The sequence below is a fragment of the Chionomys nivalis genome, chromosome 17 (genome assembly GCF_950005125.1).
Source record: "Chionomys nivalis chromosome 17, mChiNiv1.1, whole genome shotgun sequence".
NCBI lineage: Eukaryota > Metazoa > Chordata > Mammalia > Rodentia > Cricetidae > Chionomys > Chionomys nivalis.
The window spans coordinates 19,388,484-19,410,765 of NC_080102.1; the positions used below are offsets into that span (position 1 = coordinate 19,388,484).

The following is a 22,282-nucleotide window of genomic DNA, read 5'->3' on the forward strand; positions in this document are numbered from 1 at the left end:
CTACCTTTGTGGTCACTGATATGCCTTGTCTTTGTATCCTGGGGTGGAGGTTTGAGTGAGAATGGGTCCCATGTTTGAATAGTTGATCAGCAGTGGGTGAAACTGTTTCAGAGGGATTAAAAGGTGTGGCCTTGTTAGAGGAGGTGTGTCACTGGGGACAGGCTTTGAAATTTCTAAAGCCCACAATAGCTTCCCATCCTGCAAGGTCAAAGAATCAAATACATACTCGGTAACTTGGTGTCTGGTTTGCAACCCATGATCAGAAATGTAAAGGTTCGTATTAATGCTTCCTCTCTATCATTTCCCAGCTGTGGAACTGGAGGCTTCAAGTTCTAAGCCCCAGGGGGTTTCACCTTGAGAAGGGGATCAACAGTACCTAACTACACCACAGGGAAGGTGGAACCTCCTGGCTGGTATGATTCAGCAGAGGCCTTACTAGTTCCTCTTTACTGTAGATTACAAGCAGCTGTGTGAAAAAGAACACTTCTCCTTTGAGTTCTGCAATTCCCTGTGGTTTAGTATAGCTCCCTAAGGCTGGGGGTGTAAGACAATGGTCAATCGCTTGCCTGGCATCTGAGAGACCCTGGGTTCCACACCCAATATACAGAAAGCCTACCGTGTGTGTGTCCACATGGGTTCCACATCTAGCACCAACAAAAGATAGAGAAACCCTACCGATGTGTGAGGCCAGGCAGAGGTTGGTGATGGATGCCCTCTACTGCTGTCTACCCTGCTTTTTTGAGACGTCTCTCACCAAACCAAGAAACTGATTGGCTACATTAACTGTCTCCATCCTCCCAACGTTAACTACGGTGACAGACATGTGCCACTTCACCTGACTTTAAACGGGTGTCGAAAATCGAATCTGAGACTTTGTGCTTGAGCCACGGGTTCTCTCTGCTGACTGAGCCAGCTCCCTAGCTCCAGATCCTCTACTCTTGGGTATGAGCCAGGCAGGTACAGGCTTTCAGGGGTCAGAAACCCCCAATTTAATACCTTTTGCCTTCCCAATGTTACTGGAGCAGAAACCATGCTTGGGCATGAAAAGGATAGAAGGCTTTGCTTTCTCAGGAAGGGTTATGGGGGTACAACATATGTTAATTTCCAATCCGTTAGCCACAGACAGCTCTACTGCATATTGAATGGCCTTTCAGGAGGCAAAGGTTCTGCCCTCCTCTGACCACATGCACTCATGGGAGCACGGCAGGCACACGGTTTAGTGAAGCACAGAGGAGGAACAGAAGCCCAGGGCGTCAAGACAAAGCACTCCGGCTAAGACACACACACTGAAAGTAAATGCAGCGCTCGCCCTGAACCTTCCTGTGGGAAGCTGAGTCTAAAGGGGAAGGAGAAGGGAGGACACCCTATGTCCTCAGACGGCTCAGTAATGCTGCAGAGCTTTGAAGCAGGAGACTCTGTTCTTGCTAGCTTTGGCTACGCAACAAAGTTCTCTGGTCCAGCTCCTACCCCCCACCAGCAGGTGGCGCTATGGGATCCAATAGGTGGTGGCACCAATCATGTCCCTCCCGTATTAAGGAGTGTTGAGCCAGATGTGACTAACCGGTCCTAAGAAACAGGAGCCCTGAAGGACATATACACAAAACAACACACATGAGGGGCACCCAATGTCTGGTCCAGTTCCTGCATGCCGAGGCAGCAGGAACATTGAACTAGGCGGGTACCAAACTAAAACAGAGGTAGAGATCACATATCCTTCCTTCTCCCTGGATGAAAGTGCCGAAAGAATTGTCCACGGGTGCTTGGGCCACCTTCTCAGTGGCAACACAACTGACGGTGGGGCACTTAAGAGCATAGGGAATAACTATTCAACTGTGCCATCGGGGAGGTGATATGAAGAGGGTGTCCCCATTGTGGGTCATAACACACCAGACTGGGCACTTACAGGGATGTAGGAGAGAGCCCAGCTCTTTGAGGCTATCTACTTACATGTGATAGCCTGCCAAACCAACATGGCATTTTAATTATTACTGGATGTTGAGATAGGCTTCCAGCCCAACATAGAGCACCTCTCCCTTTGGGACATTATCTTAAAAGACTAGGATTTGGCTCCACCCCTCAACAGTGGCCAGGTACCCTGTGCACCTGTTGCTCATTGGGTCAAGGACGTCCTTACCTGGTTGGCAGCTTCAGGTGGCATGGGGGACGGCGACTTGGACTGGAAGGCGTCCTGGGATATGAATCCTGAGTCATGGGAGGACACGCTGGACAGCCTCACGGGTGCCTGCTGGGCCAGGTGGGAGCTGCGGTAGCGGTAATGTGAGCTGGGGGAGTGGGAATGGGAGCCGCTGGACCGGGAGTCACTGCTGTTGACACTGTTCAGACTGCTATAAGGGCCAAGCGGAGGGGCAGGCATGGAGGAGAAGGGGCAGGGTGAGGAAAGAGCACACACACACAAGACAAAACAGTATTAGCCCCTGCCCTGGAGAAGTAGTATAAACCCCAGAACATGTTGCCAAAGACCAAATCAAGCTGGTAAATGAAAGGCTTTTTTAGGTGGGTCTCAGGTTTCAGAGGATACAATGTGACAGGCTCAGAATACAAGCCTGGAAGTTTTTCTTTTAAAAAGCCAACAAGGCCCAACTCTATTATGCCACTTACCAACAAAGCTGCGGGGCCAACACTTGTGATATAAAGAAAAAGTGGGGATGACCTCATCTGCCTGTGATGACCATGACCCTGGAGCAGAACGCACTAAATCCACAGCATGTGACATGGTCTCACATCCTGGGACGAATATCTGGCTCCAGATGACCAGAGGCCACACGGCTAAACAGCACTGGCTGACACTATCCTAAGATGAATTCCATCCACCCTGCCAAACATATCAGCAAATAAACTTGGCATGACTGAGTGCAAGCATTTTATTTTATTTTATTACCAGAGCTGGTGAACTGACCACTGCCTTGACTCTTCTGTGGGTGTTTCTCTGTTGAACTATCTGTCTAATGGCATAGGAGGCTTGGAATTAGAAAAGCCCATCAATGCTAAGCTGCTCATGTTTAAGGTGAACCAATAAGTCGGAAGTAGAACAATGGCTCCCACCTTTGAAGAGCTCCGCCTGCACTTCGTTCCCTAGTAAGAGCATATATGCTCCTACGGAAACCAGAAAGAAGAGTAGAGAGTCCCTGTTCCAGGCAGGCAGAGCAAAAATGTCAAAGGCAATTACAGAAGCACCTGGGGTAAGAAGCAAGCCTTGAGGTTTGCAAACCGGGGTCTGTGGTTTCTAATCTAAAGACGATGCATTAGGGGAACACACTGTGTGGCTATCCTATGCTAGGATGACGTGCAGTGACCGGTCAGACACAGGGGTGCATGACTGACTCCAGACAGCTCTTGTCAGTGCAATGGAGTAAGGCTACGAGGCAGAGAAGGCAGAATGAGGCTTGTTTTACCCTATGAGGAGAACCTTACTGAGCTACGGAAAGAAAAAACTATTGTCCTGTCTTACAGAAACACAGAGCCCGTGAAAGGTGACCAGAAAAACCAGGCAACATCTTTGGGGAAGACAGCAGGACAAAGCCTCTTGACCAAACCTGCCTGCCCCTGCCCCACTCTCTCCAGGGAGAAATGAAACACAGCAGGGTGCTGAGCGGCATCTCCTGCAGACTTGGGCAGATCCCCGCTCCCTCTTCGGGCTACCTCACATCCATTTGATTTTGCAAAGTCAAATGACTGGCAGCAAGTGCTCTACTGCACCAGGCAGGGCAGGAAGTGATGTCCGAAGACGCTCCCACCGTTCAGGAACAAAATAAACTTTGCCCCTAAGCAGGCCAAGAGCAGCTGCCTCCTGGAACTAGGCAATGGTCCTACAGAACCCAGGTCTATTTCAAATGATTGTCCATTTCCACGAGTAACATTGTGACTTGGCATGAGGGGAAAGAGGGGACACAAAAACTGGACGGACTTTAAAACTACAGAAATGTGTGTGAGACATGGCCAGAAGCCATTGTGACTTCTGTTCCAGCTACTATTGGGTCGACTTCTTCAAAACACAAAGAAAAAATCAGCCTTGGGCTCGCTGTGAGAGTACCTGGGGGAGGCGAAACAGACTAAGACCAGAGAGCATTCTCCACTTGTCTACACCCTGTTTCCTACAGACGCCTCCTGGGGAAAGGCCAGGCTCCTGGTCATGTTGCACAAGGAGACTCGGGACTTCACTCACCTGCAGACACTTGACTTTCTGGACATGGTAGTGCTGGGTGACGAGGGTGGCGTCTGATAGGACCAGCTGTAATCAGAACCTTTCAAGTCCAAAATCACCTGAAGGGCAGAGGAGAGGGGCTTCATGCACACATCACACACAGGATGAAAATGCGACCCTCACAGGGGTCATGTTTTAACCTAAGAGCCACACTACCTATCCTTCGAGGTCACAGTCCTTCTGAGACAAGCAAAAAACTATAGAGTTAACAAGGAGTTAGAAGGAGAAAATCCTGAAATATCAGGAGAAAAAGGTAATCGCAGCGATGGACTAACAACTCCTAAAAGCTATTTGTACCGTAGGCTAAAATCAGCAGCATCTCCATCCTGCAACTCCCTCGAGACGATAGTGGTTTAGGGCCTGTGGACAGCACTCCAACCTCTTGACGCTCAGTAGTCACTTGCACCCTATTTGGCTAGGGCTAGAAACATGGAACCCTCACAGAATCAAGAGGAAGCCAACCCTATCCCAGCGACAAAGAGCCATTGAGTGTCCTGCTCCCTTAAGAGATACTCTGCTCAGGTCTACTCACCGAGTCAATGCATGCTCTAGTTTAATAGAAAAATTTCATAGACAGAAAATCAAAAAGCTTCCAAATTTGTCTTTCTGAGCTGACTGCCCAAGCAGACAGCTGCACGCAGAGGGCTCAAACCAGCCTATGATTCGTCCTCTGTGCCCCGGACATCTCTTCAGACTTGACAGCGTGCTAATGTCACACACATCAAAGGAATAAAGCATTTAAAATGTGCTATCTTAGCCGGGCGGTGGTGGCGCACGCCTTTAATCCCAGCACTTAGGAGGCAGAGCCAGGCGGATCTCTGGGAGTTCGAGGCCAGCCTGGTCTACAAGAGCTAGTTCCAGGACAGGAACCAAAGCTACAGAGAAACCCTGTCTCGAAAAACCCAAAAAAAAAAAAAAAAAAAAAAAAAAAAAAAAGTGCTATCTTTTCCCCAGCGGAGGGTCCCATGGCTGACTTGACTAGCCCCAGAGAGGATCGCAATGATACAGAATCACATGAGGTCAGGTTCCTAGGACAGCTCATGCCCGCAGGGTGGATGAGCACAGCTTCTGGTCATCAATTACTTGACTTAAACCTTAGTCACATCACATATTAGAGTGGAGGCCTGGTTAAGCGCCTTCGTCTCTCAGAATCTCAGCACCTTTCCCGACAAAATGGGAGTGAGAGTGAAGGTGAGCTAAGGTGGCTCACACAAAGGATATAAACCTAACATACAGAACCCGGACCAGAGCCCTGGATTCCATCGCTTTGACTCGTCCCCGAGCGCTTGGCCCACAATCCCTACCTGTTCACTTGAGGAGGGCAGTTTGTGAGGGTCCATGGTCAGGCTCTTCAGGTCTTCCGATATGGTCTGAAGGTGGGTAATTTCTCCCAACATGGAGATCTCTTCCTCCTACAGGGAAGCGATTTGTGCACATCACTATGTGGTTTCCCTCATTGTCTTATTCCAACCACTTTTGCCTGGGTCACGGCGTGACCTTGTCAACCTTACAGGAAAGGCACCTGGGATAGGAATCTAAGCTGAAGGGGATGTGTATATCTTCTTTGTGGAAAGAGAAAAGGAAACGGCAGTGAGAGTGAGCTGTGTGCTAGGGACAATGGGGGGACAGGGAGCATCCTCACAGTGCCTCGGATGGCCTACTCATGTGTTTTCAGGGGATCCTTCCACGGGCGTAGGGAGCCCTCAATGGCTACCATATCTTAGGGATACTTAAGTCCAGATCTTTATGACAGATCAAGTGTTCAACAGTATTAACTGTCCCTGTTTCTTGTCATCCCCTGCCCCATCTCAACAACCAGCAAGTGGGAATGAAGCAAGGACTGCAAACATTTTGGTCACCTTCCCGAGTGCCAGCAGGAACTGTGGGCCCAGGTACACCTCAAATCTGAGCAAATCTGAGGTGCACGAGAGCCTTTGGCATCCTCCGAGAATGACTACTGCAAACTCAGCTGTAGCATGCACGTGGTTTACATGACTTAAAGTGGGACGTCTTTGGCGGTGGTGGCCCACACCTTTAAGGCCAGCACTCGGGAGGCAGAGCAGGTGGATCTCTGTGAGTTTGAGGCCAGTCTGGTCTACACAGCCAAGACTACACAGAGAAACCCTCTCTCAAAAATCCAGAAAGAAAAGCAAAAACAAGGGAGGGAGGGAAGGAGGGAGGGAGGGAGGGAGGGAGGGAGGGAGGGAGGGAGGGAGGGAGGGAGGGAGGGAGGGAGGGAGGGAAGAGTTGAGGTTGGGAACTGATCCACTGAGGTGCTTCCTGGCACTTAAGACAGATGCAGGGGCCCCAGGCTCAGAGTTTTAGATACAGTGGGTCTAGAGTGGGCCACAGAATTTTCCTATCTAGTTGGTAGGTGCTGCTGCTGACTCTTTAAACAGGCTTTCTGTTTTGTTGTTTTGTTTTGATGGGGGAGAAGTAGGAAGGATTGTTAAGACCAAGTCTCACTCTAGCCCTAGGTAGCCTAAAACTTACTATATAGCCCAGGCTTGTCTAAACTTCACAGCAATCGTCTTGTATCAGCCTCCAAAGTGCTGGGATTACATGGTGATTGGGCCACCAAGAACAGAAATGTGAGATCTCAACTCAGTTAAAAACAAAAACCAAGTAGGATATGGTGTGAGAGGGAGGTCCTTCTGTCTATGTGTTGTTTTTATTGGTTAATGAATAAAGAAACTGCTTTGGGCCTATAGCAGAGCTATAGTATTGCAAATTATGGATTTCTGAGTGGTTATCTGATGCTGGACAGCCGGGACAAACAAGTGACCCTTCTCCCACCAAGGATATGTGTTGCTAAGAACTGTGATCCAGGAGAGGGTCACATGGACATCAGCACCTTGATGAGAATCTCTGCTGTGGGGACAGGATTCCTCCACTGTGATTCCTGACAGCAGTGGGTGGTCACTAACAGGCTGGCCGATGCACAAACCAAGAAAGAAAGCCCCTCCGCACTGCACAGTTCAAGCCTTTAGAGTTTCCGTCAACTTACAATCACGGGCCGCAGCATGGAGATGAAAGTGCAGAATCGGCCACGTTCTTCGATCAGCGCTTTCCGCACAGCCTGCTTTTCCGTTTCTTCCAGCAGGAGATACTTATCGTTGACATCCTGGAGGGCGCTGTCCAACTGAGGCTGGATGTCACCTCTCCCTGGGAACAAAACAAAGCCACAAGGTCAGCCTGCCCAATGCCAGCTTCTAGAAAAACATTCCCTTTTCTGACGTCCTGAGGGGAAGGCAACCCTTTTCCAGGACTTAAAAACATGACTTATTCGTGGCTCCCATAAGACCGAAAATAGTCGCTTTTTTAGGAGTATCTATTTCCAGTTTCTAATGTCTGTAGGGCTATTTATCTGGCTTATCTGTGACGAGGGGCACCTCCTGGGATGACCTCCTGGCTTGTGCAACCCTGCAGAGCCCTGTGCCAGCCAGCACACCCTTGGGAAACACAGCAAGAGCATTCGTTTCTTCAGAGTATCTGGAAGAGGCTAGGGATGGGAGCTAGGTGAGCGGCTAGGATTTCCAAAAATGGACACAAGCTGGCTTTGTCAGGCTCAACTTAATCAGAAAGCTTCTGTTTGGGCAGAAGTCTCAGTCCCTGAAAACAATAGTGGGTTCTTCAGCTCTTGGCCCTTGGATCTAGAAATCCTTGGTTGTTCATCTAACTCCCTAGTACAGAGCTCCAATAGCTTTCTGATGGAAGGAGCCTGGTAGCCAGACTTTGAGAGTTAGCTATACAGAGAAAAGCCTGTATCATTTACCTGTCTGGGTACACCTCCAGCCCCTAGTTATCCAGACAGCATCTTACAGTTTCAGACAGAGTATGAATCAATTAAACAACTCTGAAACAGGAATAGCTGTCTGTGTAAATAAAGTTTTATTAGGGCACTTATTTATATGCTGTCTGCAACTTCTCTAGCTGCCTATGTGGCCCAGAGACCAAAAATAGTCGGTCTTTTACAGAAGCCGTCTGCTGCACGAGGAGGTAAATGTGAGCAGACAGCACTAAGTCCAGAGGAACAACCAGTGTCGACATGACCTGCTGATGGGGGACACACCGGGGTCACGCACAAGAAACCAGCTCTTGAGCTTCCATGCTGGACTTTCGGCAAACGAACTTTACCCACACCCGAGTCAGAGGAAGAATTTCTAAACTTCTTCAGGGCAAGGTTTTGGCCTTCTCCTGCTATCCCTCAGGATATCTACTTGTGTATACAGCAAGCGCTCTATAAGTGCTTGTTTCTTTTCGGGGTTATCCTAGCTGCTCACGTTGAAGAGGAAGTCAAAGCGCAGAGGTCAAAGGATTCTCCAAGGCAGAGGTCAGAGACAGAGCCTATCCAATGGTTACCGTATGTATGAAAACTGCTTTGTGGGAAATTTCCAACCCTCTTGGGTGACCCACTCTCCTTGTCTTCCACTTAGTCACTACCTAGCCCTCCAGACAACCCTCTGCCGTGCCTTTAATTTCCTCACCCAGCACAGCAGGGCACCAGCCGTACGTACGACCTGGCTACCTGTATTTAACTGGTTTCGAGTGCACTTAGCAGACAGAAAACAATGAAGCCATGCTCCCATTCTGGGACGTTCCAGCTACAATCAACTCCGTCTCATAGACGTCTACCTGCCATGGCCTGCCTCAAGGGGAAGAGCTGACTCGTGCAAACAGATCCATGCGTGCTGAGTCTGTCCACCATACAAATGACTGACAGCAAAGGCCTGGAGCACGTGAACACATGCTCTTTCTCGCTAGGCTGTAGGGCAACATGGCCTAGCCCAGGGTGGGTGGGGTCATTCCTTAGTTGCTCAGTCTCTTCTATGCTATCTGAATAGCAAAACATCAGACCAGAATGTTCTTAACTTGGTGGGGAAGCAGGGGTGGGGATCAGGAAGAGCTGGAGCATGCTGGGAGAGTGAGCAAATCTCTGTGTAATGATTTGAATTTTTTTTTTTTTTTTTTGGAGACAGGGTTTCCCCGTGTAGTCTTGATTATCCTGGAACTCACTCTATATACCAGGCTGGTCAAACTCACCAAGATCTACCTGCCTTTGCCTCCTGAGTGCTGGGATTAAAGGTGTGCGCTACCATGTACCTTTTGGTTATTGTGATTTTTTTTGCTATGTGTGATTTTTGACCAAATATACTTTGATATATTTTGATTTCAGGAAAAATTCTACTTTTAATTTTTTAAAGATTTAATTTTATTTAAAATTTTTTTTTTTTTGAGAGTTTCTCTGTGTAAAAGAGCTGGCTGTCCTGGAGGAACCCACTTAGTAGACCAGGCTGGCCTCGGACTCAGAGATCTGCCTGCCCCGCCTCCTGAGGGCTGGGATAATTTATTTTAATTGTACGCGTATGGGAATTTTGCCTGCTTGTATATGTGTGCACCATACACATGCAGTATCCATTTTGGCCAGAAGAGGGCTTCAGAACCCCTGGAACTAGAGTTACTGTTGGCAGGAGCTGCCTTGTGGGTACTAAGAACCAAACCCAGGCCCTCTGCTGATTTATCTCTCCAGCTTCTGAAGAAGAAAAACTTTAAAATGACGGACCAGGGCTGGGGAGATGGCTCAGTGATTAAAGTGCACGTCACACAACAGGAAGATCAGAGTTCAAATCCCCGATGAGCTACTTCAGTGCTGGGTCGGCACAGCAGCCCACCTATGGTTCCAGTCTCAGAAGGCAGAGACAGGATCCTGAGCCAACTGTCTAGAGAAACTATTTAGACTAGCTCTAGGTCTGACTGAAGGGTCCGACTTCCAAAGAATACGGTGGATTTTGTGAAAATGTACTTAAAAAAAAAAAAAAAAAACAGTGGAAGAGCAATCAGAAAGATTCCTGAAATCAACCTTTGGCCTCTACACACATGCACACATATATTCACACACATACACATATGCACATGAAAAGTATTCTATAATTCTAAAATAACACTGCATCTTTACTTCCTGTCACAGCTGTGATGCATGTATCTAGTTGTCGTTAGTAACAGCTCCAGGTGTGGAGGTAAGGGCCTGCAATCCTAGCACTCAGACAGCTAAAGCGGGAGGATCAGCCTGGGCTCTATACTGAGACTTTGTCTCAGAAGAAAATAATGAAAATAAAAAATAGGCCTTACCTAGGAAAGCAAAATGAGTGTATGATTGAATCTGCTAAATACATATCTAAATTACTCTACAACTACAGCAAAGTTATTTTAAATATGTATTATGTTATAATTAAAGGATTTTAAATTATAGCATTCTAAAATAAGTATAAGCTGTAAAGATTGCTCTAATTATGGTTATAGTGGAAACATTTCTATTTAGGATATATCAGACCAAAACACAATGATTATTTCTTAAAAATTCTGACACACCACATTATTATATTTATTTTATATATACACAGTATATTAAACATTTATATATTATATTATATATTATATTATAAGCACACATATGTAATTGCTCAAGAAATTCTGTTGGATATACTGATTTTAAGCTGTCTGATTTTAGTTGTGCTGATTTTAGTACACCTGCCTCTTGGTCTCTCCAGGGTTGTAGTATCTCCCCTTATATGCCTAAATCCTGAAGTCTATAATTTAAATGAGCCTCCCATACACTTTAAACCGTCTCTAGATTGCATACCATACCTGATTCAAAGTATATGTTGTATCAATCATTACTGTATTAAGAAACAGTGATATGAGAAAGCCTGCAGGTGCTCGGCAGAGATGCGGATCTTAAGAGCATTCCACTGTGCGCTGGCCTGGGCTCTACGAGCTCAGGGCTGATCTGCAACGGCCCATCATTGCCCTCCAGGCGGCTCGGTAAGAGTCCTCACTGCCACCTTCAAGCACAGGCATTGAGGCTCGGTTTCTCTTTTTAAGATTTATTTACTTTTGTATGTATGAGTGTTCTGTCCACATGCAGTGCCTGCAGAGGCCAGAGAGGACGTCGGACCTCCTGACACTGGAGTCAGTGAAGGCTGTGAGCCGCCATGTGGCTTGAGTCTGAGTCCTCTGGAAGAGCTGCCCAGTCTTGTCTCCAGTCCTAAGGCTCTGAGCATGCTTGCTACCACACAGACTCCTTCCCCTTGCCTCACCTCTGCTCCCTCCACCCTGGCTTCTGAAGTATCTCTTCAGCCTGCCCAGAAAAGCCTGAGTTGCTTTCCACTGGCAACAAATACACTCTTCTCAGCAGCTTCCACTGTTCTCAAGAAGAGTCCAACACCACAAATCCAAGATCCTTAACAAAGCCTGCCCCTGGAGGACTTGCGAGCATCAATCTCCGTCCATTCACAAGCTAGGCCTTCTTTTGCCACTCTACCCTTTCCCCAGGGCTGGGCACTGTTCATCTCCATGTGTGCATTTCCTCTTCCCCGCCTGCTTGACAGCTCTTCATCCTGTGTCCCTACTTAATTCTCCAGTCTTCGGGAAGCTCGGAATCCCGACCGGGATTCTCCTCCTTGACCCTCGGAAGTTCTTTACTCTGGTCCTCCACCATGGGGCTCTCCTTTGGATTTCCTGTGTTACTTCTCTTAACCTATTTATTAACTTAAGATCAGTCTATGCTACCGGTGGGAGGACCATACCGGGGTAAACCCCGTATCTTGTTGTTCTTACTGTAGCTTCTCATACACTGAGAATATGCTCATTGGGCATAGTTGCCTGAAGTCAGTAGGTGCTCAGATCTCTCCAAAGGAACGAGACGCCAATAGCACGACACTGAGTGTGTGCTCGAGGAGCTCAACCACCATCTCCTAAATGACCTAAGAGCCAAAACTTCTAGGACCAAGAAGTAGCCAACATGGAGAGCCCGGATGCCTTGGATGGCTTTCCAGACAAAATTCCTGAGCAAAGAAAAGCCATCTGGCCTTTTCTGTAAAATAAGTCATCTGTAGCCTCCAGACAACCCCATCCCCCAACTCCTCTAGTGCCCAGGGCTTGATTCTACTTACGCTGGGGAATCCTGATCACCGGTCAGGAGGCCCTTAGGAGTCCCCGTGAGAGAGGAGTCATGATTACTTTCTGCAGAAAATTCTCCCAGGCCACCATGTTACAATAATGGGTAGCATGCTGTGGGCCAAGGAAGGAAGGAAGGAGCTAGGCATCGGGAGTGGAATTTCCAGGAGAGTTTACAAAGCTTTCTGAAATGGAATCCCAGCAGCATTACCAATTTACTCCCCTTCTTTACATAAACATTCAAGGCGGGAGTTGGTAGCTTTTCCATGGGGAAGCTGGAACAAAGCGGCTTGCACGGGACCACAATTCCCAGTGCTGAGCCACTAATGGGCACAGCTGGAGTCTCACCTGAGGCCTTCTCGGTCAGGAACGCACACCCCCTGTGCCTCGTGACCATAGCCTCTGGTGATGTCCAAAGCTCCACACCCTTCACCTAAGCAGCTGGACCAGAGCGCCAGGTGGTTACCTGGGACTGCCCATCCCCCATGCTGCAGCCCACAAAATAAGGAGTTGCAAGGGGCCCTGAAGAGTAACCCAGGCCCAAATCAGCTGCAGGATGCTAGCAAAATGGCCCAAGGCCTTTCTTCTTCCTGAGACAGACCCTGAAGGAGCCTCCAGAACTCCACACAACACCTTCCCCATCTGCCTGACACACATTATCGCTGAACTCCATCCTAATGCCTACTCTCCCATGTTGCTATCCCTTGCAGCTTACAACCAATAATGGCTAGCAACGCTCCTTCTCTCTTTTTCAGTGGTCCAGAAAAGTACCGGTACCATTAACAACTGGTAGCCTCTTACAGCCCATGAACTACGGAATGTAAACACTGGCACATACGAGATACATAGGACAGGATGGAGGATACAAAGATTCAAGGTGACACTGGGAATTTACATTTCGAGAAAGAATCCCCTTTTCTCGAGAGACCTGCCCTTGCCGTCCCACACAAGCCATCATCTGCTTATAACAGGTTTGATGATCCCCAAAAGAAAACATGTCTAAAAATAAAAAGGAACGCTACAGAGAGCCCACAGAGAGCCTGAACAGACTCTAATGGGGCCCCTGCCAGTCCACAGTCTTCTATGTAATAAAACATCAACAACACAGTCAATCTCTCCCGTGTCCTTGTGTTTTTCACTCTAGAGATTTCTGGGTCATCTAAGACCAATAGTTGTTTTTAGCTTCTTAACCTGTATTTGTGTCATAGGGCACCAGCCAGCTACCTTAGTTCCTGATCCACCCACACCATCTCCCAAGTAATGGAATCAGAAGGGTGTACCACCATGCCGCCTTTCAGAACATGGCTAGGCATCCACCATGGTGGCTGACACCTACCCATCAGGTATAAACGAATGCCAGCTCCCAACCACAGATTCCCCGGTGCCCTCTCCACACCTCGTCCTTCTGGAATGACTGCCCACCTTCCTGCCCACCCACCTACCCCTCCTCTTCGCGGTTCCACCCTCCAGTGTTTTCTACGCACTGCCTTCTCCTGGGAGCCCGACAATTCTTTCTCTGCACACACACAGAACGCTTCCTCCACAGCAAGCTGGACCACGGATATCACAGTTCGTAAGACGTTACAATACTGTGGTTTCTTAGAAAATGACACACACTCAACTTGGTATTCAGCTTCGAAAACTCTTGGAGTTTCCTGAATGACTGGTGACGCAATGGGGTGGTGGGAGACAGGGCCCGCACAGCTCAGAGTGAGGGGCTGATTGCCACAAAAAACAGCTCAGCTCCAACCCCTGACCTCAGGAAAGGAGGGGCTAGAGAAGGACTTCAGCCAACAATGCTCAAGCTTCTCCTCAAACCTCCACAAAACCCTTGGGGGTCCTCTTTGCATGCGACTGTATTAATAAGCTGGGAGGAGAAGACACCAAAGCTTTGAGTCCACAGTGTCCCATCTTCCCATCCCATCACCAAGGCTGTTCGTTGGTCTCTCCGTAGTAAACTGCCCAGAGTGTGCTTCTCTGTGGGTAAAGAGCTTGCTCTGCCAGTATGAGGATATGACAAGTCGGCCGCAGAGGCACACACCTGAAATCTCAGTGCTGGGGAGAGGAGGGGCAGAGACCGGTGGATCTCCCAGACTGGCTGGACAATCAATCCGGCTGAAACCAGTTCAGCGAGAGACTACCTCCAAAAATAAGGTGGAGCACGATAGAAAAACAACCTGACACTGACCTGTGACAGGTGCACACATGGGCACCACCACCACCCTCCCCTTAAAAGAAAATCCACACTGTGCATTCTCATTAATTTCTAGAAAATAAAAACTAGGGCTGAAGATGGCTCAGCAGTTTCTTAACTCTTGCACGGGCTGATCTTCCAGAGGTCCTGAGTTCAATTCCCAGCAACCACATGGTGGCTCACAACTATCTGTAATGAGATATGGTGCCTTCTTCTGGCCTGCAGGCATACATGTAGGCAGAACACTGTATACATAATAAATAAATATTAAGAAAAACAAAAAAAAACAAACAAGGTCCCCCAACCCAGGACACCCCTGTGACATGTCTACCCTGCACCTCTGACTCCCAAGCCCCTGACTACAAGGTCACAGCCTTGTCTCCATCTATTTGGTCCTCTAGGTCTAAAAATGCCTCTCTTGCTCCCTTCCCCTTTGGCTCATTGTATCTCTTGCTGACCTTGATCACAGCACTGAGCACGGGCTGGCTTTAGGGAGAACTTGAGTTCCTTAAAGAAACAGTGTCCTTCCTCTCAGGACAAACTCATCTGTGAAGAGTTATGAATCACTTCCAATGTGGAGGTTCCTAGAGCTGTTATTATGCACACACACACACACACACACACACACACACCAACTCAAGGCAACCCTCCTCTGAACTCCATCTATGCATATAGAACATATGTACAGAAAATGTATGTCCCTCTGTTGTGGTTTATAGTTGTGTTTCTATGTGTTTTTATGGGTGAGTGAAGATGTGTGTTTCTACATCTATGTGTGTCTTGTATTATTCTTCAGCTATTTGGTGTGTTTGTCCTAAGGTTTGTCTGTTTTTATTTTACTTTATATTATTTTTAGGTGCCTGGTTGTTTTTTTAATGAGAGAGAAAGAAAGAGATGCAGTCAGGCAGTGGTGGGACAAGGTCTTAATTCCAGGAGATGCAGAGGCAGGTGGATCTCTGCAAATTCGAGGTCAGCCTGGACTACAGAACGAGTTCCAGGACAGCCAAAGCTGTTACTTGAGGGAAGTAGCAATTTTCAATCAAAAAGATTTTTCCCCTTTTTTCCTTTGTTTATGGAGTGTTGCAAAGGGGTTAAGGGAACACACCTAGGGCCTAGTATACGCTAAGTAAATGCTCTCTACACTGAACAACACTGACAAACCCCAAGAATTATCACAAAACTGCTCAAAAGAAGATCCATACCTTCCAGCATGCCTTAAAACTCATTTGGTCTTTCCTTGCCTCTATGCCCACAGACACTGTGACTGATCCACAGAGCTCCCTTTGCCCTAGGGACCTGTGTGCATAACACAGGGAACCAGCAAGGGCTACAGAGACATCCTGGAAGTGAGCAGAATCTTGTGTGTGGTTTCTTCACTCCAATCTTACCTCTTAGCAATTCAAACAAACACAATGCTGTTTAACCCACGGGCTGATTACACCCGGCTGTAAAGGGTCTTAGAAAACTTGATAGTGCAGCCGGGCACTGGTGGCACATGCCTTTGATCCCAGAACTCCACAGGCAGAGGTAGGCAGATCTCTGTGAGTTCGAGGCCAGCCTGGTCCACAGAGAGAGTGCCAGGGCTACAGAGAGAAATCCTGTCTCAAAACAAAAACAAAACCTGACAGTCACTCGAGGTGCATGTGTTATGATTCAGCTTATCTGAAAGCCGGGGAGTGGGTGTTGGGAACTGGAAAGCTGGGGAGAGGGTGGCAGGAGCGACGATAGTGGGGTTGGCTGCACAACACTGTAAATACATACACGCCACTGAGAGATCTGTTTCTCATATGGTTTCATAGTCCCAATACTGAGACCAGGAAGGGATTGCCCTCTCTAAACTGGGGAATGACTAGCCCAGTTGCACCACAAAATGACAGAGAGGCAAGACTCTGTCCCCATCAAGAGCAGCCATCCAAGCCCTGTCAAAGGAGACCCATGCAAATGGAGCTTGTAGGTGACAGGACCCAATGCAAACACTTCTTGGGAGCTTAGAGAACAATGGGCCACTGAGGCACGAGAGCCACATGGACACCTCACGGACACTTTCCCAAGACGGGGTATGAGCAGTGAGACTCCAGAGCCAATAGCAGTTTAGCATCATGATCACCAGAGCGAGGTTCACATCTGACCAAGAAAATCACTTTGATTTAAACTGAATCAAAATTTGAGTTGAATCGAAAGATATGAAGCCTTAGAAATGAAGCATTTCACAAACTGCCAAAGTAAAAACTATTTCTGCTCTTGTTGGAAGATGATTGGTCCTGGGTAGACAAGGGTAGATACTCTGCAGGCTTAAAAATAACACATCTGACTCGAAAACTCTTTGGAGTTGGTATTTAGGGTCATAGTTGTTTGCATGTGGAATCAACAAATATATTCATATCTACTTAGGTATGTATGCATGGATATAGAAATATATTGACTTCCTATGCAAGGATGTATTTAAAGGACTTAGTAGATGCCTTCTTAGAACTTAGTAGAATCTAATATTGACTTATGAAGACACAATTCTTCCTACGGTGCCGACAGCATCAACGGGCAAATGCCTGAGCAAATTAACACACACACACAGATGATTTCCTTAAATTTATAAGAAATTAAATAAGCACAAGTGATTATTCTGAGCCAGCAGGAAAACGTGGATAGCTAGCATAGGTCTGAACAACGCACAGCAAGGACCACACCGGAGCCAGCCACCAGAGATTTGGAGCGTAGACTTACCCTGAGTATCCACTGGCAGGGGCGCACGGTGAGGAAGTGCAGGATACACATTTGACACGGAAAGGAAAACAATAACGTCAAACTGGTATCCGAGCAGCGCCTGCCTAACCTTCCCTTCGCGTCCGACAGCTGCTGGCTGGAGCACTTACACTCCAGTAGTGATCAGACCCACGACCTCCAGAAACTACAAAGTCCAAGCTCCCCTCTCCTGCCTGGCCAATATCCTTCCTTCTCAGCCATTTCTACTCAAGTCCTCCTCCCCTTCCTACTTGGTAATTTCCACAACAAGAGGATAAGGGTTTGCTAAAGAGCGAGGGAAAGAATACATGCCCAGAAGAGGCCGGTTAGATGCCTAATAGGAAAACCTTAACTTAGGAGGGAAAAAGAAAACTATAGTTCTAACATTACAGTGAAAAATATTAAGGAATTTAAATTTTTAACACAATAGTAAACATTCTATTGGTGCAGAACTCTGTGGGCATCCCCCACCCCTAGTATTCCCAGTATTTATGACCTTAGATTTCTAGATACTTGGGTAGGGGGGGAAGAATCTGCCTACTTAAAGGGCTAACATCAGCCTGCAGTGGTGATAAACACCTTCAATACCAGCACTTGGGAGGCAGAGGCAGGCAGATCTCCGTGAGTTCAAGGCCAGCCTGGTCTACAGAGTGAGTTCCAGGACAGCCACAGATATACAGAGAGACCCTGACTCAAAAAACAAACGGGGAGACATCTAACACCAACATTCCAACTTTCTCAAATCAAGATCCCGACAAAACAAACCATTAGTGGTTACAGGTGGGAACAGAAGACCCATTAACTCATGCTGAGGGCTGGAACACAGGGCCTTGTACGTACTAGCCAACAACTCTCCTGACTGAGCTACATTCTCAAACCAATTTTTAAATATAAATTAGTAAACCATATACTGTGGATGTGGCTCAGCAGCAGAAAATCTGCCTGCGTGTGTTTGACGCAGAAACGCCCACCACTCACTCACACACACATAAACAATGACAATAACACCGAAAGTTAGATCCTGAGAAGTAAGGACGCTGGTTGTGCACAGTAATGTGTCAATCAGAAGTAGAGAGGTAACTTAAAGCACCCCGTTTTGAATCCTGCTACTTCACTGTTGGGATCCCAAAGACTTGAGCAGGAAGTACATCCAAGTTACGTCCAAGTTACTGCACTCAGAGGTCAAGGCCCTGGGCCAGCTCCACTTCTTCAGCTTCCTGTGGCCCTGTCTCCTTCACGATTTACTAATGCTGGCTCTGCCCCTGACCCAGTGCCTCAGACCAGAACTTCTCTGAGGGTCAAGTCACCTCTTTCTGGTCCCTTGCTCTTGGCTTTGTGAGCACCAGCCTTGTACACTTATCCCAGGATGGAGCAGATCCCAAATCCCTCTAAAATGTCACCTAACAGAAAACGTAACACTTAAGAGTGTTTGCGACAGAAATATTGAAACCGTGTTAGATTACTAATCACCAAGCTCTACAGTTAAAGGAGAGCTGAATAAAAATGTCAACAATTACATTTGTGGACTAAGAAGTAGATACAAGATGTTTACGAGCCACATCCTGTCTTAAGGGTCTACCACGGTCAAAGACAAGGCTAATGCCAGGCTTGTCTGCACGGATGCATTTGAAATCTCCGAATGGAACATGAGAATTACCATATCACAGATCAGTCTCTGAAAAACACGCACTGGAAGGCTGCCTCCTGGCATCTGAGAACACCAAAGACACTCTGGCTGCAGGAGTCAGGCTCAGCTCCATTGGGACACGGAGAACCACAGAGCTGTGGCTTTCGTCTAGCCCAGACCACTAACATTTCATGAGCAGAGTCCAGGTACCTGGCACTTGAAGGATGTGGTGTCTATCACCTCAAGGATGTAAACAATCTCAACTCCACAGGTTTCCCATCAGAATGGGAAACTCCGGCTAACCAGAACCCCAAACTAGCCTCAGAATTCCTCCTACCTTAAACAATGGCTTTTCCAGCCTATGCTCCACTCAGACACCTTCTGGGAGAGCACCCCCTCAAGATCCTGACAGAATCATGACCCTAGAGTCTTCTGGAAGGTTACCCACAATCATACAACTGTAAGTCTAAAAATACTTAAGTATTTGGGTGGGGCAGGGATGATAAAGAAATCAAACTTGAAGTAACTAAGAAATCACCTTTAATGCTGCAAGCAGCTGGGCCACTGATCCAGCACAGGATCTGGGGAGGAGACCTTGTTAGGACTTTAAAGGCGGTACTTCAGAACCACCTGATCACAGTCTCCACACTCTCAGCCTCAGACCCAAATGCCTCAAGAAACTTCACAATTCAATGCCAATTATTCCTGAGTCCCAAGGCTAGGCATATTTCTGTTTGGCACAGCCCAGCACCCTGGATCTTGAATCATCCTCTCTAGCCTGGATGTACAGCTCATTAGTGCCCAGACAGCCTGCACCAACACTGGGCAGGTCTGTTTGGCACAACTTCCTCTAATGGTCCACTGTGACCAAGTCATCGGGCTGCACCCAGAGGTCCAAATTCTGCTAATTGAACAAGACCAGTGACTCTGAGTGGCAGTGGAAAACCCTCTCAGTTCTAGGTAGGGCTTAGATAAAATGGATTACCTCTGCATCCAGGAGCTTGAGGCCTCTGACAAGAGAACCCTAAGAAGGCTGAGGGGAAGAGCTACTTCTCCGTTATCCTTTTCAACAGGCCCCCAAACCTTCTCTAAGTGTAAGCATCACCCCTGGACCACCTCGGCACTATCACTCCTATTTCAGGGGTGCCAAGCTGCAAACCAGGCGGACAGTCTGCTCTTCCAGGGGCCTCAGACTGATGGACTACAGTGGCATCTTCCTGCACACCCTACAGACTCGCCAGAACACAGGCTGTAAGTCCTGTGACCTGTCAAATGCCAGCTGCCAGGTACCTTCATGAGAATGAATAAGACACACAAACCCCATAACTCACATCCCAGAGAAACTACAGCAGCCAAGAAGGACAGAAAATGTGAGTGTCTCTAAAAACACCACTGCGTGCATCTTGAAACAGGCAAAGGGTATCTGTCAGAACTGAAGGGAGGGGCCCTGTGAAAATGTGAGTTTTATGGAGCCAACCCTTCCTCCCAAGCTGCCCCCACCACCTCACCTCTTGAAATGTGTTTTCATTCTGAACAATCACTGTTTGTTGAGGAAATAAAAAAGTGGAGGGGTTGGGGTCTCTCCCTAAAAAGGTTGTTTGAACAGCCTTTAGCACTATCTCCCACAAAGCAGCCTGCAGGAAGAACCTATCCTATCAGTGGAGATTCAACAACTTAAAAAAAAAAAAAGTAATAAGAATTGCTGCTTTCTCCTACTTAATAGCAATTTTCGGGCTCCAGGAAATATTACAAATCTTTGCAAAGTGGACACCGCCAGACCTTTTCTCTTCAAACCCCATCCGATCTGGAGAGGCGAGGGCGGCTCCTGGATGTGACAGTTCATTGGTCTGTCACGAGGAACAGGGAACAGAGACAGCTTACATCTGCCTGGCTTCCCTTGGTGCTGAATCCTAGGTCTCTGCCCTCAGAAACATGTTTAAAAACCCCCTAGGCAGCAAAGACTAAGTCTATCTAGGCTCTCAGTGCAGCCACTGAGCATAAATTTGAAAGACTCAAATGAGGATTTCAGAGAATATGAGTCGTGCAAGACGGAGGAGGAGGACATCGTTTCCGTGATAATTACTATAGAACATTTGCATAAAGGCTCCCCTGCATTATCCTAAGGCTTCCAAGGACTTTACTACAGAACACAGCAGGCAAAAAGCTGCCCTACTGGAAGACAGAGGCAGGGGAATGATAAAGACTACCTGGCAAGGGCTTCTCACTCATCCATGCCCTGCACTTTAAGAACCTTTAAGCATGGACTGAAGAGTTGGCTCAGTGGTTAAAAGCACCGGCTGCTCTTCCAGAGGACCTGGGTTCAGTTCCCGGCACCCACATGGCAGCTCACAACTGTCTGTAAGTCCAGTGCCAGGGGATCTGATGCTCTACTGGTCTGCACGGGTGCTACTCGCACAAGTGGTGCACAGATGTGCATGAGGGAAAAACACCAGCACTCATAAAATACGAGAAAAAAGAACTTGAAGCCAGGTGGGTGGGGCCTGCTCCTGCCCCTTCTCCAGCCTGCCCCATCTAAGGAGGCCTATGAACTGCACAGCTTCTGGCCCACACACGAGCACACTTTCAGTTCCTCTCAGAGCCCTAGGACCGTTGCAGACTTTTCGGTTACCTTTCTTCGCCTTCTTCTGCAGTTTCAGCGTGTCAGAGGACTTCTTTTTTATCTCCTGGCGAGCTTTCTTATATTCTAAGAGAAAGCAGAACATTGAACAGTGTTACCGCTCTGCTCAACCTCCGTCCCAGAAAGCATAATCTCAATACACAGCCAACAGCTATCTCCAATAAACAATGATAAAAATCATGGTGACATTTCACCACAAAGGAGCTGTTTACATGAAAAACAAAGAGACGCACTACAGTCTTCCCTTGTCCTGCACACACCAAGAAAAGATGTCACGGGGGACTGTTTAATTTAAAAAAAAAAAAAAAAGTCACAATATGGGCTGGAGAGATGGCTCAGTGGTTAAGGGCATTGCTTGCTCTTCCAAAGGTCCTGAGTTCAATTCCCAGCAACCACATGGTGGCTCACAACCATTTGTAAAAGAGGTCTGGCGCCCTCTTCTGGCCTTCAGGCATACAGACAGAATATTGTATACATAATAAATAAATATTTTTAAAAAATATATAAAAAAAAGTCACAATACATCTGTTAGAATTCAGGGAAGATCAACATTACCTACTTTCCCAAGGCCCTTAGGATCCTGAGATGCATTTGCTGAAGGCATAAACAAGCTAAGGTGGAAAACAGTTTTCCTACAGCCCAATTCTGTCCCTGTCACTTTCACATTCAAGCACAAACACGTGGGGCTGGGGAGATGGCTCCCTGGGTAAACTGCTTGCCGTGGAAGCATAGGGACCTGAGCTTGGATCCTCGGCCCCCACACAGAGTAAAGAGCCAGGTGTGACTATAAGCACCTGCACCCAGGGCAGCCGGGAGGAAACAGGAAGATCCCTGGAGCTCAATATCCGCCAGCCTCGCTGAAATGGCAAATTCCGTTCCAGGGAAAAGAACCTTTCTCCAAAAATA

At 47.5% G+C, this 22,282-nt stretch overlaps 1 protein-coding gene across 8 annotated transcripts in view; it reads right to left on the bottom strand.

Moving 5' to 3' along the window:
* The window catches only part of Mtss1 (MTSS I-BAR domain containing 1), a 138,729-nt gene that overhangs the window by 7,724 nt on the left and 108,723 nt on the right, over positions 1-22,282 (bottom strand). For 7 of the 8 annotated variants that reach the window (XM_057791518.1, XM_057791525.1, XM_057791522.1 and 4 more), the window contains exons 6-10: positions 21,368-21,442; positions 7,230-7,387; positions 5,527-5,634; positions 4,184-4,281; positions 2,135-2,345 (exon numbers count right to left, since the gene is read on the bottom strand). In XM_057791518.1, the coding sequence (XP_057647501.1) occupies positions 2,135-2,345; positions 4,184-4,281; positions 5,527-5,634; positions 7,230-7,387; positions 21,368-21,442 (650 nt within the window). The remainder of the gene's footprint in view (positions 1-2,134; positions 2,346-4,183; positions 4,282-5,526; positions 5,635-7,229; positions 7,388-21,367; positions 21,443-22,282) is intronic. The other variant, XM_057791521.1, reaches the window with a different exon arrangement.